The following is a 14,166-nucleotide window of genomic DNA, read 5'->3' as shown; positions in this document are numbered from 1 at the left end:
AGGAATTTTTCAAACTTTTTAGAAGTTGGGACTTTGCCTGCTGTGGGTTAGGGCGAAGAGGCTCTCGGTATGCGACCACCGCGGAAATGCGCGTACACAATCGAGATATTCTCCATCATCAAGATATGGATGTAGCATATCAGAGATTGAACTTTGATGAGAATGAGGGCGCGTTAATTTTGGTTGATGATATGGACGGCGGATTTTGAACAATCGAAACGAATCGGAATATTTGTAGCGGAGTAATCTTACAACACCTGCGAACACCCCGGTTACCTACATAGGTGGTAAAAATGGGTGTAAGTTGAGCCGTGATGTTTATGACTGGATGAATTACTGAGTGAAGTAGGGACTGTATCTTGATGGCGAATGGTGGTATGAATATTGATATTGTAAGTGACTCCGGAGTGCTGAGTTCATGTAGCTGCGACTGCAGTCCGCCTCGCACATCTTTCAGGCGAGTAGCCAAAGACGTATGTAGCCAATTCTTCTTACTCATACCTCAATATTCAAATTAGATTTATTGATTTGTATGACTAGAATCGAGCATACTACTCCTGCCCGCTTAAATTCCAGGATAAGAACCGCTGCAAATTCTTCATATACGAGGACTCGCCCGAATTCGCCGCTCGCACTGGTGCAACGCCATTACGGCCGCCTGCGACACCGTCCCGTCCAGTGGCGTATAATCCTGTGAACACACAGCCGTCCCCTCACACGCCGGTGGACCAGCCCGGCCACCAGGCTGGCCAGTCTAATTTCTCGCAGCAGTCGAGTAATACGGTAGAGAACGAGGACGAGTTTGATGATCCAGAATTGGACAGGCTAATGAGCAGCGTGGATGAGTCAATGTTGACGCCTTCGAAGAGGCGGAGAGTGGAGGAGCCCACCACGCCGACGCCTGCGAGGCGGGATTACAGTGACTTGAGTAGATTATTTACCCCGCCGGAGTCTTCTAGTTTTGCGAAGAAGCAATCTACGGGAGAACAGCACGAGCCGAATACGAATTTAATGGGAATATCGCGCGTGGACAATAAATTGGACGGTCCGACAAGGACGTACGGCGATGCCCATGAGATGATGATGGTACATTGGAAGGAACTGCTGGACGAAGGCACTAGATACATTAGACAACTCTCCGACATCTTGGGTGAGAAGGAACGTAGGTTAGAAGAAGATAACGAGGAGCTAAAGCGACAAATTGCCGTATTGGAGGAGGAAGCTGCCGCTCTGACGGAGCAGCATCAGGAATATGTGCGGCAAATTGATATAGTGCAAGCGGCAGTGGATACATATGAGGAACGCATGGCTTTTGTTGGGTGAGCCAATTATGTATATAATATGACTGTTATCATTACATTCGATGAAATCATACTACTCATGTAAATTTTAAAGCCGCACGACATTTCTTGGCCATGCTAGAAAACCCGCTCTCACTTCCAGCTTCTCGCTGAGCGCAGCGATGGGGCTCGTACCGCTCTATATTCACTATTACCACATAAATATATTCCCACCAGAAACGGATAGAATACACCGTTTGCGAGATAATTGCCAGGACCTTTTCACTTTCACGCAGGCAGTGAGTCTTTTCCACTACTGTTCACGCAGTCTGCTGAAATAATACGTCGTATCGTGGCATTGAAAGGATCCACAGAAATATTCGATTCGATCGATTTCGCCTTCTGCTTGCCTGAGCTGCATATAGCAGGTGGCGCGGCCATCATCGACGATTACGCGCATTTTCTCAGTACTTTTCGAGAGCGCATAGGTGTCCAAAAGATATTGACGCTACGGCAGAAATGAGCTCGTCGACGTCGTCTGCCTCCAGAGGGAGTCAGGAACTGAGCGGGATCACTACATTTCAGAGAATGCTTTCTGCGTGTTCGGGATCGCTGATAAATTCGCTGGTCGGTATGCATCGTATATTTTCGAAAATTATTGTACAATTTGTTAACAGCTCAGCCACGCCATTCGATGTCATACGTGTCCGGTTGCAGTTACAAGAATGCGTCCCAGCAAATCCATCGCCGCTGAAATCGTACCCATTGCCGGAATTAAACCTCCCCAAGCTAACGACCGCAGATTTAGGCGTGAAGGCATGCTGCCGGGATGTATTCAGCATGCCGTCCTCAGTCGACTACTGCGTGGCGTCGCATTTTGATGAGTGCGCGGTCCAACAATATTCGCAGCGGCAACTATTCAGTGGTACATGGGATGGATTCACAAAAGTCTCCAGAAATGAGGGAATAACCGCTTTATGGCGTGGATTGTCGCCTACATTGGTCATGACAATTCCATCGAATGTCATTTACTTTGTCGGGTACGACCATCTGCGAAATGCGATTCCCATACAATCAAGTACCCTTGCACCACTAATAGCCGGTGGTTTTGCGAGAATGCTCTCAACTACAGCCGTGTCACCCTTTGAGCTTTTCCGTACACGACTGCAATCCGTTGCGTCATCAAACCAGCAATTGAGGTCATCTCGAGACGCCTTCTTAATGACATGGGATGGCGTGAAAGTTATGGTTCGAGAGCAGGGCATCGGCGCCTTGTGGCGCGGTTTGGCGCTCACATTATGGCGAGATGTGCCGTTTTCTGCCGTGTACTGGACCGGCTACGAGAAATGCCGGCAGGTGCTGGATCGATACAACAATGGCCGGACACCCGGCGAGGCGGAGACTTTTGTCCAGGCGTTTGCAGCCGGTGCTCTGTCCGGCAGCTTTGCAGCGTTCGTGACGACACCTTTCGATGTCGGGAAGACGCGGAGACAGGTCTTGCGCAATCGTGATCCGACAATGGATAGCATGCTTGCATTGCTGAGGAAGATCGCAAAGGAAGAAGGCATCCCGGGATTATTTAGAGGTTTAGGACCACGTATGATGAAAGTGTCCGTGTCTTGCGCTATCATGATCTCGTTTTACGAAGTCGGCAAACATTTGTCGATGCGGTCCAACGAGAAATCACAGTCGCCGAAGTTCTCACCTCACGAGAAAGAGGATGAGATTTTGATGGCAAGTACAGCAGATTAATAGACTTGGATTATAGTGCTTTAATTTTTAATTTCCACGCATAATGTTTTCTCTTCTCGATCATTTGTATCATATCTTCGTTACGTACTCCACTTATTTTGATACGGGCTACAAAAGCATCATTTGGATCGGTTACTGGTTGGTGTTAATTTTGTGCGATTAGTATTATCATTGTATTAGGAATGTTGCAAATATAGAACAATTAAATATACAGTTCTTATAAAGCATGTCAGTACAGTAAACGCAACGTAAGGCAAATCATTTGCGCGCAAGGACCATAGAAGCAGTAGCCGAAGCAGCGGCAGCAGCAGCAGCAGTCGCAACAGAAACATCGCCATTCACATTCTCATCATCACACAGTTCCTCGGTATTGCCCCACCCGGGGCTCCACCCTCGGAGTTCGTCCTCCACCATTCCCAGGATGTCTCTAGTTTTGGCCTCACCTCGATATGCACGCAGATTCTGACCAGGAACAATGATCTCACCATCTAAGAATCTGAGAATCTCACGGCCGTACTTAACCAGCACTAACTCCTTCTCACATCGCTCTTGTAACGCATCCAGCTGCACTCGCCACGCTACGCGCAGTCTCTCCCTCGTAACATTCAACAGCTGCGCGTCAGCAACCAAAACCTCGGCATCAGCACGCACAAGCTCGCGCTCCAGCTGCTCCAATTTCCTGCCGGCCTCGGGTTTAATTGACGCCTTGTTAACCTGATCCCGAAGTTTGGTCTGGTGCGTTTTGGCAGGACGAATAGAGTTCTCAACGTCCTGGATTGTTTTCAGTACCATCTTGACATCGTCGATGCCCTCGGAATAGGATTCCTCTAAATTCGCCATCTCGGCGAGTAACACGCCGAACTTGTCGGCCACGTCCGAGACCGCGTCGTCGCCTGTTTGGGCGCTCCATGACGAGAGCAAATGTGCGGTCGTACGGGTTGACGACGCGGCTGAGCGATGGTGGGATAGGAGTGGGTTTAGCGATTTGATTAGTCGCGCTAGCGGTGGATGAACCGGCGAAAGGATTGGAAGGAACTTACGTGGAGATGGTGGTCTGCCTGATAGTGTCGTGGCTGAGAGTGGGGAGAGCGGAGAGTCATCTGTCGAATGACGAGATCTGAGAGATATTGCGCGATGCCTTTAGATTGTTTAGAATGAGCTCTGTTATTAGTAGATACATACTAACATCCTGAACTTGGAGAATCCCAACGACTAAATGCAACTTAAGTTGATGTGTACTGTATTAGATTTTAGTACGACTAGTCCATTCAGTGAAATACTGGCAGTGTGCATCAGATTACAGAAGAAATCCAACAGAATTTAATGGGTATATCTAAGCAATGAGTTGTGGACATGCGGAGCAAAGGATTCAGTTCAAATTGCAACGCAAATGTAAACAAATGGTCGGTGCGCGGTGGCACACACATCTTATCCGGCGAACAAAAAATCTGGGACTACTACTAAGAATTGATCCCAGCTACAACTGATTCCCCGCAACTGCAGAGTAAAACAACCATATTATTTTCAAATGTAGACATCGCGCTTGAGTCGGTCGATCAAGTCATGCAAACGCGTATGCAATCCATCATAATTTCGCGGTCAAGAATAGTGTTGTCAAACGCGATCAGACTGACCATAAAGCCATTAAATATCAGAAACTTCCTAATGGAGAAGTTCGAAAAGCACTGTAAACTAAACTAGGTTACGTTAAACATTAGACTAATTCTGCGAGTGTCTAACTCGATTATCTCATCGTCAGTGTCCTCGACTTCACTGTCTTCCTTCCCCTTGCCAACGTTGTAGTGGTATATTGGTATTCGCTTAATAGCGGATAAAAGTCATTGTCAGGACGAAATATGTAGGCATGTGTAAGAATATTATATTTACGATATACCGCAGTCGATGCAAGCCGATCTATAACATGAAATATCCGACCTAGCCAATGCACACAAAATACAAATCCACAGTCAAACTCGAATGTCTTCAATACAGCGACCATCTAGCCACCACCATTACTGATCTACCAACTGGCGCTTCCTAACCATAAATTCAAAGAACGCAAACTGTCCCGGATTGGGCCCATTCTCGTACACGAATCGTCCAGCGAGATATGATCCGAAGATTGCCTTCATATACGCGACCGGCACACGATGGATAATTGTCTCCAGGCCGATTGTGTCCTGCAACAATTTCGGCAAGGCTTCCTTGAGTACAACGTCCCGGAACACTGTGTCTTCCCACAACCGCGAATTCTGCAACTCCTCAGTCAAATTCGTGATAGCGTTCGAGAGTTCGTCGGATAAAATCGAACGCGGCTCGCCAGTTTTTTCGTGTTCACGCCACAGCGCTTCGAATTCAAGGTACGCGTTCATTTTGATGATTTTCTGCACTTCCTCGACATACGCTTTATAGAATTCCGGAAGCTTGCCGTCGGACACGCACATGTTTTTGTAAAATCCTTCATCGTCGAATGCAAGCGATGCAAGAACTTCCAGAGAAGAGGACGTAACACCACCCTTGTTAACGCTGGCGTCCTTGAAAACTATGGCGCCGCTGGCCTCGAGCTTCAATTTTGCTTGTTGTGTAAGGAAGAGATTGGCGCCTTCAACAATGTATGGAATCGTAGATTTTCCATTGACAATGAGCTTTGACACGTTATTGATGTTGATAGCCTCTGGACGACCGCCACAGGGAACAAACAGAGTAACATCTTCCTTTCCTTCCCGGAGATGGAACAAGTTTCTGAACGTAGTGCCATTCTCGACAATTTCTCCAGATGGCAACACCACATCCTTCTCGTCGACGAGTACGCGGTAGCCATCCTTACTCAGCTTGGAAACGTCAAAGTTAGAAATCATCTTGCGCTGTTTTGCAAGATGGATCAATTCGGAACGATCCAGACCATTAGGATCTGCGAGCACACCAGAGCCATCAACCACGGCCACATACTTCTCATTCGACAGCAAAATCTCATTCGATCCCAAGTCGCCATCTGGCCCACCAGTCTGCAACTTGCGCACCGTCGTGCCATCGATATCAAGCTTGCGATAAATCCCAGTTACGTATTCGCGCACGGACAAACTCGTCATGCCGTACTCGTCGTGCGGAATTCCACCGAGCTCAGGACTCTTGCCAGTGAAAAATGACTTCCACCACGGCGCACCGCGTTCGCGAGCATGTAATGTGGCCCAGTCGACTAAACCGGCCGTATTCTCATCCGGTCCCATAAAGATTATTTCCTCCTTCTTGTATAGATCGACGATCGGACTAGACAGGCTCGGCGACTGAACCGGAAGCAGTAAGTCCAATATTGAATCAATATATTTCTGGAACGCGACAGTAGCTTTATCCTGATGCTCGTAGTCGAGTAGAATAACACCTTTAGATCCGCCTTCGGGAATATCCTTGTTCTTGCGCTGTTGCGTGTTGGCAAGATTGTAGTTCTCGTCGAATAAACTGCGAGCATTGATATTATACCCTTCGGCACTACGACTCTTGACTATACGGATGCCGCCACGAGCGATATCCCTGAATCTGAGATGGAACCCACGGAACTCCTGGCCGACAGTGAGGAACATTCCGTACAGTGGCTGCGGATATTCGAGCGGTGGTAAAAACTTCGGGTCCAGACGGAATGACAGTGCAACTTTGGATGGCGTGTAAAAGTTCGTGCGCAGAACATGCTTGTTGAATAAATGGAACTCGTCCATCACGATAATGTGGTGATCATTCGCGGCATTGCGGCGGACGAGCTTGGTAAGCTCTTCGTCGGTCATGACACTGCCGGATTTCAGACGCTGGTACGACAGAGTTGGCAAGAATTCCAAATCCTCGCCTGCGGACTGGATATAGTGCGTGGAAGCGAAAGACAGGTAAAATTGACGCACAAGTTCGAGCTGGGACGAAATGATATCGAAAATATACTCCTGAGTGAATGTCTCTTGGCGCAGTCGACGCTTGATCTTGCTGAGAACTTCCTGGTGCGATGAGTTCTCCTCGTGCAAGATCGACAGGAGAGAACCGTACTCGGGACCGAGGCGGTTCAAGAAATGGGTGACAAAGATTGTCACACAATGCGCGTAAATAGACTCCTGAAGACTAAGCTCACCCTCGGCAAACAGTGGCTGGTATAGATTCTTTGGAAGACAGTACAGTAATGAGGCCTCCTTGATAACCTGATGGATGGAATGCTCGATTGGCGGATACTTAGCCGACTTTGGCGATGGAGACAGATAAATGCACATGACGGTAACACCATTTTTAAACTGCTCTACATACTTCCGGGTAGACGTCATTCCGTAGTAGTGGTACAAGTCAGAGATTGCAGAGAAGTAATTGCTGGCCGAACGCTGACGGTAGCCGATAATGAGTCGCCGTTCTCTGGTGCCCTCAATTTCAAACATCTCAGTCACAGGGCCAGAGATCTGGCGGGCTGCGCGCTCAATAACAGACTTGTAGATACTCTTTGTGTTCTCGGAGGCTTTTTCGTAGAACAACTTGTCAGATATTTTCTGCATGTCGACCTCCCCAGGAGTGATTTCGACATCCGGGTACTTGCACTTGTACACGAAGTAACAGCGGAACTGATGCGGCTCATCTTCAGTCACGTCGTCGACCGCTTTTGTGACGGATCTGAAGGTCTCTACTCTATAAGCACGCGTGCTGTCGGATCCGTTTAGATACTTTGCGTCAATGCGCTCTTCGTACTGCGGACCGGATAGATTTGAGACGCCGGGGACACTAGTGTCGATGTAGACCGCACGATCCTCATCTTCACGGTCTAGCCGGAGCTCGAGCTTATGGTCCTTGCGGGAGAACGCAGCAACTTTCGCGCCATAGATCGACAGGATATGATTTGCGATATTTTCGACCGACTCGGCAGCAAAGTAATGATCTAGGTAAGTGCTATTAGTTACGGCTCTCGCTGAAAAGACAAGCTCTTCTTAAAATGATGCGGCTCATGCGGCTTCTTGGGCACGGGGCACTACTAACAATAATGTGGCTACAACGCCACAGGTAGCTAAGCTACTCAACTGCGGCTGTGGAAGTCCCAGCAGCGATCATACATGCGGGGACAGAAACAGCCGATCAGGCCAAATGAATTGACAACAAGAGCGGTAAAAAAGAAAAATATTTGCATAAAATAAGCATACCGTCGATACCGAGTGAGTTATAAAACCACTGAGTCGGAATGTTAGCATCGATTCACAGCTAGAATCACCAACTCAAGATGCGATATGCAACAGTCTGCTCCACAACAAAAGAACGCACCTTCGTCTCATGCTCGATCAGGTTGTCCGGAATAAATCCACGACCGTCAAGCTCGTCCATTACTGCCGAAATCTATTAGACTGCATTCGACAGCTAGATCACGGTGCACATATCAGGAATACTCACCATGCTCCATCTGAGCCTCCTTTCCAGCAAATGGCTTGGCCGCGTAGAACGGCGTACTTTCGAGCACGCGTGGGAAGTCATGGTGATGGCCATTTGGCGTGTTCAGTCCAGGGACGGACAGATGGGTTGGCTGGGGTGACGGAGTGCCGCGGATGTCAGGAGTTAGTGGCAGATGCAGGGCTCGATAGGCGACAGTGGACATGCTGATTGCTGAATCGACGACCTGTCGTAAGCTCCTCAAAAATTACAGCAGATGCTGACTGAGAGTGTGAATAGAATTGTAGACAGACAAAATCAGTAACGACCGGGACAGACCAATTATTTATTGATGAACAGCGTCTGCCGGATCGCGTACGAATAAAAAGGTTTTGCCATTCCTAAAATAAACCCTAGCTAGCCCCATTTCATCGTGTGCCACACGTGACATAATGGACTGACACGTTTCTTTGAGTTTTGTACCAGTAATAGTATTAATCATTTATTGTCCAGCAGCACAAAACTGTACAATTTCAGAAAGTCGAGATCAGAAAATATAAGAGTTCAATGAAGTATTTTGCAGTGTTCAAAATGGCAATGCAATTGTAATTGCTGATGATTCTCCACTCTCCTCAGTTAGGTAGTCGATCTTCATTGCTGAATTAGTACATGCTTCCTTCCACCATAGAATGTCCGGTGACCAAAACAACATCGGCCATTGACGTCATCGACAACAAGCGGCGGCGATGACGACCCGTGATCAGGACATTCACAACTCACAAAATCACAACTCAAATTGTTGCACCATTGCAGGGTCACGTAGTTTTCAACGCGTTACGACGCGTCGCGAGAACCAAACACAACACCTCCTGGCATCATAAATACAAGTGGCATCATAGTCTCTCGCATTCGTTCAGCATCATTTGTAATAATTCTTTGTATTCATAGTCAACGACATCATGAAGTCCCGTGCCCTGCGTCCCCCCGACATTACTCTCCCTCCGCCATTCCTGGCCGCTACGTCCAGCGGATGCCAGCAACTGCAAGATCATCCTCTCAAATCTCCGGCATTGGTTCGCACACCCGGAACTCGGGGAACTCGAGCGCTGACGAGCAACAGTATACATTCTGCGCAATTGTCCCCATTACCGGTTTCGATGTCGACTCAGACGAAGCGAGCACGGATAGAATATCCGCCAGGTACCTCCGCCCGGCAAGTGCCTGTTTTCTACTCGGATTTGAAAACACCATGCACCCCCTTCGTCACTTCCGCTCCTCGAAGTCCAATGGCAACAAGGTCGTCATCAAGATTGGCTTCGAGTGACGAAGATTCCTCATCTGAGCCCGACACTCCCCCAGGGGGTTCTTCACCCTCGTCAAAATGGACACCATCCCAAGACCGTATCCTCTGTCGCGCACTGGACACGCATCTCTCCGACCCGCGTGCTACGCCTTTTGCAGGGCCCACACCACCTCCGACACTTGTCCACCGGATCGCCAAACTGGCTGTCAAGCTCGCCAAGGAGCATGCTATCGATCTCACTTCGTGTCACCCGCTGGCCGACATTCGCAAACGCATAGTCCAAATTAGCTCCGACGCTGACCGAGTAGCCACTGCCATCGCGAGTCCCGTCCTCCGTGGCGTTGGAATGCGCGGCCTTCGGGTTTTGACGGAACGCGCGATTAGCGCGGATGCGAATGGTTCGTATTTCCCGTTACTTCTCCAATCACCTTTTCACGAGTCTCGGAATGCGATGAGTATTCAAGCATTGCTTGATGACGACAATATCCAAACGTCAGCGAAACGGAAATTCGAGGATTTGGAAGGCGCAGAGCTAGAACACTTGTCCGTTTGATGACTTGTAAATTGGTTGAATTTTGCGAATACGTTATTTGGACGGAGTATTGGTTATTTGCAGCATCACTCAGTATGATTGTTTTTCTTTGGAGCACATCTATCAATACACATAGAATGTCTATCAATTACACATCTAATCATCATGAAAAACAACCTCGCCCCAGTTCGGGTTAATCAATCTCTTTGCCGTCGTCCTCGAAATCGCATTAATGGCGTCTATATCCTTCTCCTCCAACACGAAGTCATCGAAGTTTGAAATAATTCGCTCAGCGGTGACAGACTTTGGGATAACCGAAGTGCCCCGCGAAATTCCCCACGATATGAGCACCTGCGTGGGTGACTTGCCGAGCCGCTTCGCGATGTCCTGCACGGCTGGCTCCTGCTGCAATGGGGCGTTGGTGGAGCCGAGGGGCGAGTACGCAGTGATGTGGATACCCTTTGACTTTGCAAAGTCAAGTAGTTTCTGCTGCGGGAGGTACGGGTGGAGTTCAACCTGGTTAACAGCCGGAACGACCTCGGTGGTCGGCGCAGTCAACAATTTCTCAAGATTCACCTTCGAGAAATTCGACACACCGACAGCCTTCGCCTTGCCCGTCTCAGGCAACTTCTGCACAAGTTCCCACGTCTTGACAAAATCCCAATCCTTCAAACGATCACGCGTGCCATCGGGTAAAGTAGGGAAAAACTCGTGGTTACCGTTCGGATTAAGCGGTGATGGCCAATGAATGAGGTACAAATCCACGTAGTCGACACCGAGTTTCTTGAGCGAAATGTCGAGGTTGACTTCCGGCTTGGTGTGGTATGTGCCCCAAAGCTTGGTTGTCAGGAAGATTTCGTTGCGAGGGATGCCGCTGTCCTTAATGGCTTTGCCCACCTCGGCCTCGTTTCCGTACACGTAAGCGGTGTCGATGTGGCGGTATCCAGCCTTCAGCGCGACCAAAACGGCTTCGTAGACCTCATTCGGCCCAGACTGCCAGGTGCCGAGACCGAGTGCAGGAATAACTGCGCCTGTGTTGAGAGTAAAAACACGTCTGTACAATTAATTCGTTAGCACTATCCACGGCGATACAACTGTAATTGATTTGATTGTGTCGTGACAACTAGCTGCATTGTTGGTCCTTTATCAAAGAATGAATGTTGCGGGCTAAGTCAAGCACAGCAGTAACATTAGAAACTGACCCACTAGTCATTGTCAATGTCCGTAATGCCAATCGTTCGGATTGCAATTGAGTCGATATTGGATGAAGAGATCACGCGGGGGAAACTGGACTTTATCTATCTTCGGACTTAGGAGTCGGGTCCGCTTCAAGTCTGTGTGGTAAAGCTGTCGAAGTAAAATGTGCAGACCTGCTGCAAAACACTTCGGGTCAGCTCTGATGACGTCGTTCTCGTTTCTCCCTTCCAGGTGTGTGTCCATACTTATAGTGATTTATCGTCGATTACATATGTACGTAATAGTAAGATCCGGTTCCCACTCTTACGCTTAAGCTAGGAAATTAATAATAATTACATGATATTTATTCTGTTCCTAACAATATATGCTATTCTGATGAGAACAAGCATCCAGAAGGCACAGTCCTTGTGTAGTTAATTGATTAGTCTGATTGTCTTATGTCTGGGAGGAAATAAATATATCTTTCCACCAAACATCTCATAACTAAACTGGGCTTGCCTATATTGGTACCAGAATATTGCATTAGATAACGGTTAAGGTACGCTATTCGTTCGTGCGGCTCTACTGGAAGGAGAAAAATCGCGAAGAAACCGCTGCTGATAGCGTGGGGTTGCCAAGATCGATGGTGGGGGTCGCCAACAGGAAGTCCGACCGCCTCGGTCCGGTCAAGGTATAACATTGCCTACGTTCTTGGGCTTCCAGTCTGGCACGATATTTTGTTTACCAGGGTCAAGAACTTTGCTTTGCGTATGTGCCGAAATCGTGGAGAGTTTACAAGCACAGCGATATCGACTCGCTGAACCGTTACGAAGAAAAATTGAGGCTGGAGCATCGCAAGAAGTTATGAAGACTACAAGTTGTCGAATGCTGAATCTCAGGTGAACGGTCCCTCTAGAGTTCATACATACTGGCAATCATTTTTCCGTCTGCGTCGCGAAATTAAAGATGCCCCGTTGTACTTCAAATCTCTCGTGGATGCTTTAAATGAGAGCGTGAGAGCATACACGGGCGGTATCATTTTACAGAAGCGTTGATTGTCGCCTCATTTAAGGATTCTGAGGTTACTTGGACTGTGCCAAAGGGGATGTTAGGCCCGGAAAGAGCTTGTTGACAAATTACGATAGAAGCATCATAGTAAAAGTTTCCTATTTGTAGAGCGGTAACAGACCTGCGAACCAACATAAACTCCAGTAGTGGAGGCCATAGACTTACGAATCAAAGTAAACTCCAGTCTTTCCCACTGACTACACAGTTCGTGATCAAGTCAGATGGATGGTGATTACTGTGCGGATTTCGGGTCGGACTACAATTGACTGCGGTAGCTGTGATGCTGCTTTTTTGTCCTGCGATTATCGATATTGCCATATTTGCTTGTTATCAGTACTAAATATATAGAGGTTTGCACATCCAGTGGTGGACACGGTTACGGTACCGTCAAAATTTACTATTATTCGACTATTCGTAAAGTTAATCGCAAAATAGAGAACCTAATCATAAAGTAATCGTATAGTCTGCAAAAAATCGTACAGTAATCGTATTCCTAATTAGGTATGACCTAATAAAATTAATTTACCCTGACAACGCGTGGAATGCGGTTGTCTGTTAAACATACTACGAACGAACTCTGGGATCTGTAATTATCAGTTGTCGTTCGCTTGACAACTTGTTATTCTGAGAAGCCCGGCTTAGAGTCTCGCATGCTCTCAAATTTGGGGCCCGAAAGGCTCAGCGATCCCGATATTGACAATTACTTTGACGAAGAGACGGTAGCTGTCGACGCTATTGAACAGGGATGGCTGCCAAGGTGGTGGAGGGCCATACAAAGATGAATATCCGAGAATATTTAGTGGCGGAAGGATTCTGCTAGGGTTAAGACGGCATTCGATGGGGTAAGGAACTATGAGAGAGCTTACTTGAATTGCAGACCACTATTCAACTGTGTAATTTTGTGTCTTTTTTATTCAATTTTACGTGTTTGTCCTCTACTTGTGCATTTGAAGCATTTCAGGGCGGACAATGAAGTCACGTGCATGACTATACGATTTTTTTGCGAGTAACGAACTTCAGCGTATAGTTAATCGTAAAGTTCCACATGGACTCGTATAGTGATCGTATTTGACTTTACGAATACGAATAACGATTAATCGCAAATCGTATCCACCCCCGTGACATCTTTAAGTTCTCACATAATTGTCAACAATGCCACGCGAAAATGAGAACATTAAAGCCTGGAACCAGTTTATTACCGCAATTATTCATTTTCTAAGGAAAAGCAAAGGAAAACTGACAATAACGAAAGAGCACAATATTAATCACGTGATGTAAATGACCTCATTGTCTTCACTTTTGTTTTCAAAACTTATGAAGCAGCGATGTGGCGCAGCGGAAGCGCGCAGGGCTCATAACCCTGATGTCCTTGGATCGAAACCAAGTATCGCTAATTTAATTTATATTTGTTTTTTTTATTTTTACCATTGTTATTATCGTAGTCCAATATCGAAGAAACATACAAGTCAATGCAAATGACGTAATAATTGAATTAAAATTGCATCCTGTGCTTAGCCATTTTGACTTCTTTTGGGAGTCTCAATTTGACGTATACACGTAAACTCCCAATCGCAGGCCGGGTCAATCAATGTGCTGTCCACCGGTCGTGTTCGCCATGCCCATACCACTCTCCACATACACGATACCAAAGGCCTGTCTCGTTCCCTGATTTTGTCGAGGAC

At 47.3% G+C, this 14,166-nt stretch overlaps 6 protein-coding genes and 1 non-coding gene across 7 annotated transcripts; 4 read left to right on the top strand and 3 right to left on the bottom strand.

Annotated features, from left to right (window-relative positions):
- The first annotated feature begins 78 nt into the window (after positions 1-78).
- V1513DRAFT_440293 (uncharacterized protein) lies at positions 79-1,374 on the top strand. Its single transcript, XM_066897340.1, has 4 exons — positions 79-299; positions 350-375; positions 425-473; positions 541-1,374. Exons 1-4 carry the CDS (start codon positions 294-296, stop codon positions 1,321-1,323), a joined length of 864 nt encoding a protein of 287 aa, XP_066755203.1. The 5' UTR covers positions 79-293; the 3' UTR covers positions 1,324-1,374.
- Positions 1,375-1,434: 60 nt separating this feature from the next.
- Positions 1,435-3,259, top strand: V1513DRAFT_440291 (mitochondrial carrier domain-containing protein). Its single transcript, XM_066897339.1, has 2 exons — positions 1,435-1,911; positions 1,963-3,259. Exons 1-2 carry the CDS (start codon positions 1,800-1,802, stop codon positions 3,030-3,032), a joined length of 1,182 nt encoding a protein of 393 aa, XP_066755202.1. The 5' UTR covers positions 1,435-1,799; the 3' UTR covers positions 3,033-3,259.
- V1513DRAFT_440289 (Eisosome component PIL1/LSP1) lies at positions 3,178-4,430 on the bottom strand. The gene is made up of 2 exons (XM_066897338.1): positions 4,219-4,430; positions 3,178-4,170 (listed from the first exon to the last, which is right to left on the bottom strand). Coding segments are annotated over exons 1-2 (882 nt in total). The 5' UTR covers positions 4,221-4,430; the 3' UTR covers positions 3,178-3,290.
- Positions 4,431-4,893: 463 nt separating this feature from the next.
- Positions 4,894-8,784, bottom strand: V1513DRAFT_440286 (Glutamate/Leucine/Phenylalanine/Valine dehydrogenase-domain-containing protein). Its single transcript, XM_066897337.1, has 4 exons — positions 8,430-8,784; positions 8,304-8,365; positions 8,186-8,213; positions 4,894-7,926 (listed from the first exon to the last, which is right to left on the bottom strand). Exons 1-4 carry the CDS (start codon positions 8,629-8,631, stop codon positions 5,045-5,047), a joined length of 3,174 nt encoding a protein of 1,057 aa, XP_066755200.1. The 5' UTR covers positions 8,632-8,784; the 3' UTR covers positions 4,894-5,044.
- A 410-nt stretch (positions 8,785-9,194) lies between these two features.
- Positions 9,195-10,475, top strand: V1513DRAFT_440285 (uncharacterized protein). The gene has a single exon (XM_066897336.1). It carries the CDS (start codon positions 9,365-9,367, stop codon positions 10,259-10,261), a length of 897 nt encoding a protein of 298 aa, XP_066755199.1. The 5' UTR covers positions 9,195-9,364; the 3' UTR covers positions 10,262-10,475.
- Positions 10,311-11,564, bottom strand: V1513DRAFT_440283 (NADP-dependent oxidoreductase domain-containing protein). Its single transcript, XM_066897335.1, has 2 exons — positions 11,443-11,564; positions 10,311-11,294 (listed from the first exon to the last, which is right to left on the bottom strand). The coding sequence occupies exons 1-2, from the start codon at positions 11,451-11,453 to the stop codon at positions 10,397-10,399; spliced, it is 909 nt and encodes a 302-aa protein (XP_066755198.1). The 5' UTR covers positions 11,454-11,564; the 3' UTR covers positions 10,311-10,396.
- Positions 11,565-13,805: 2,241 nt separating this feature from the next.
- V1513DRAFT_t29 lies at positions 13,806-13,877 on the top strand. The gene has a single exon. It is a non-coding gene; the product is annotated as a tRNA-Met (tRNA).
- The last annotated feature ends 289 nt before the right edge of the window (positions 13,878-14,166 follow it).

The sequence above is a fragment of the Lipomyces chichibuensis genome, assembly GCF_038497645.1.
Source record: "Lipomyces chichibuensis strain CBS 12929 unplaced genomic scaffold V1513scaffold_6, whole genome shotgun sequence".
Taxonomy (NCBI): domain Eukaryota; kingdom Fungi; phylum Ascomycota; class Lipomycetes; order Lipomycetales; family Lipomycetaceae; genus Lipomyces; species Lipomyces chichibuensis.
This window is presented reverse-complemented; position numbering and strand designations above follow the sequence as displayed.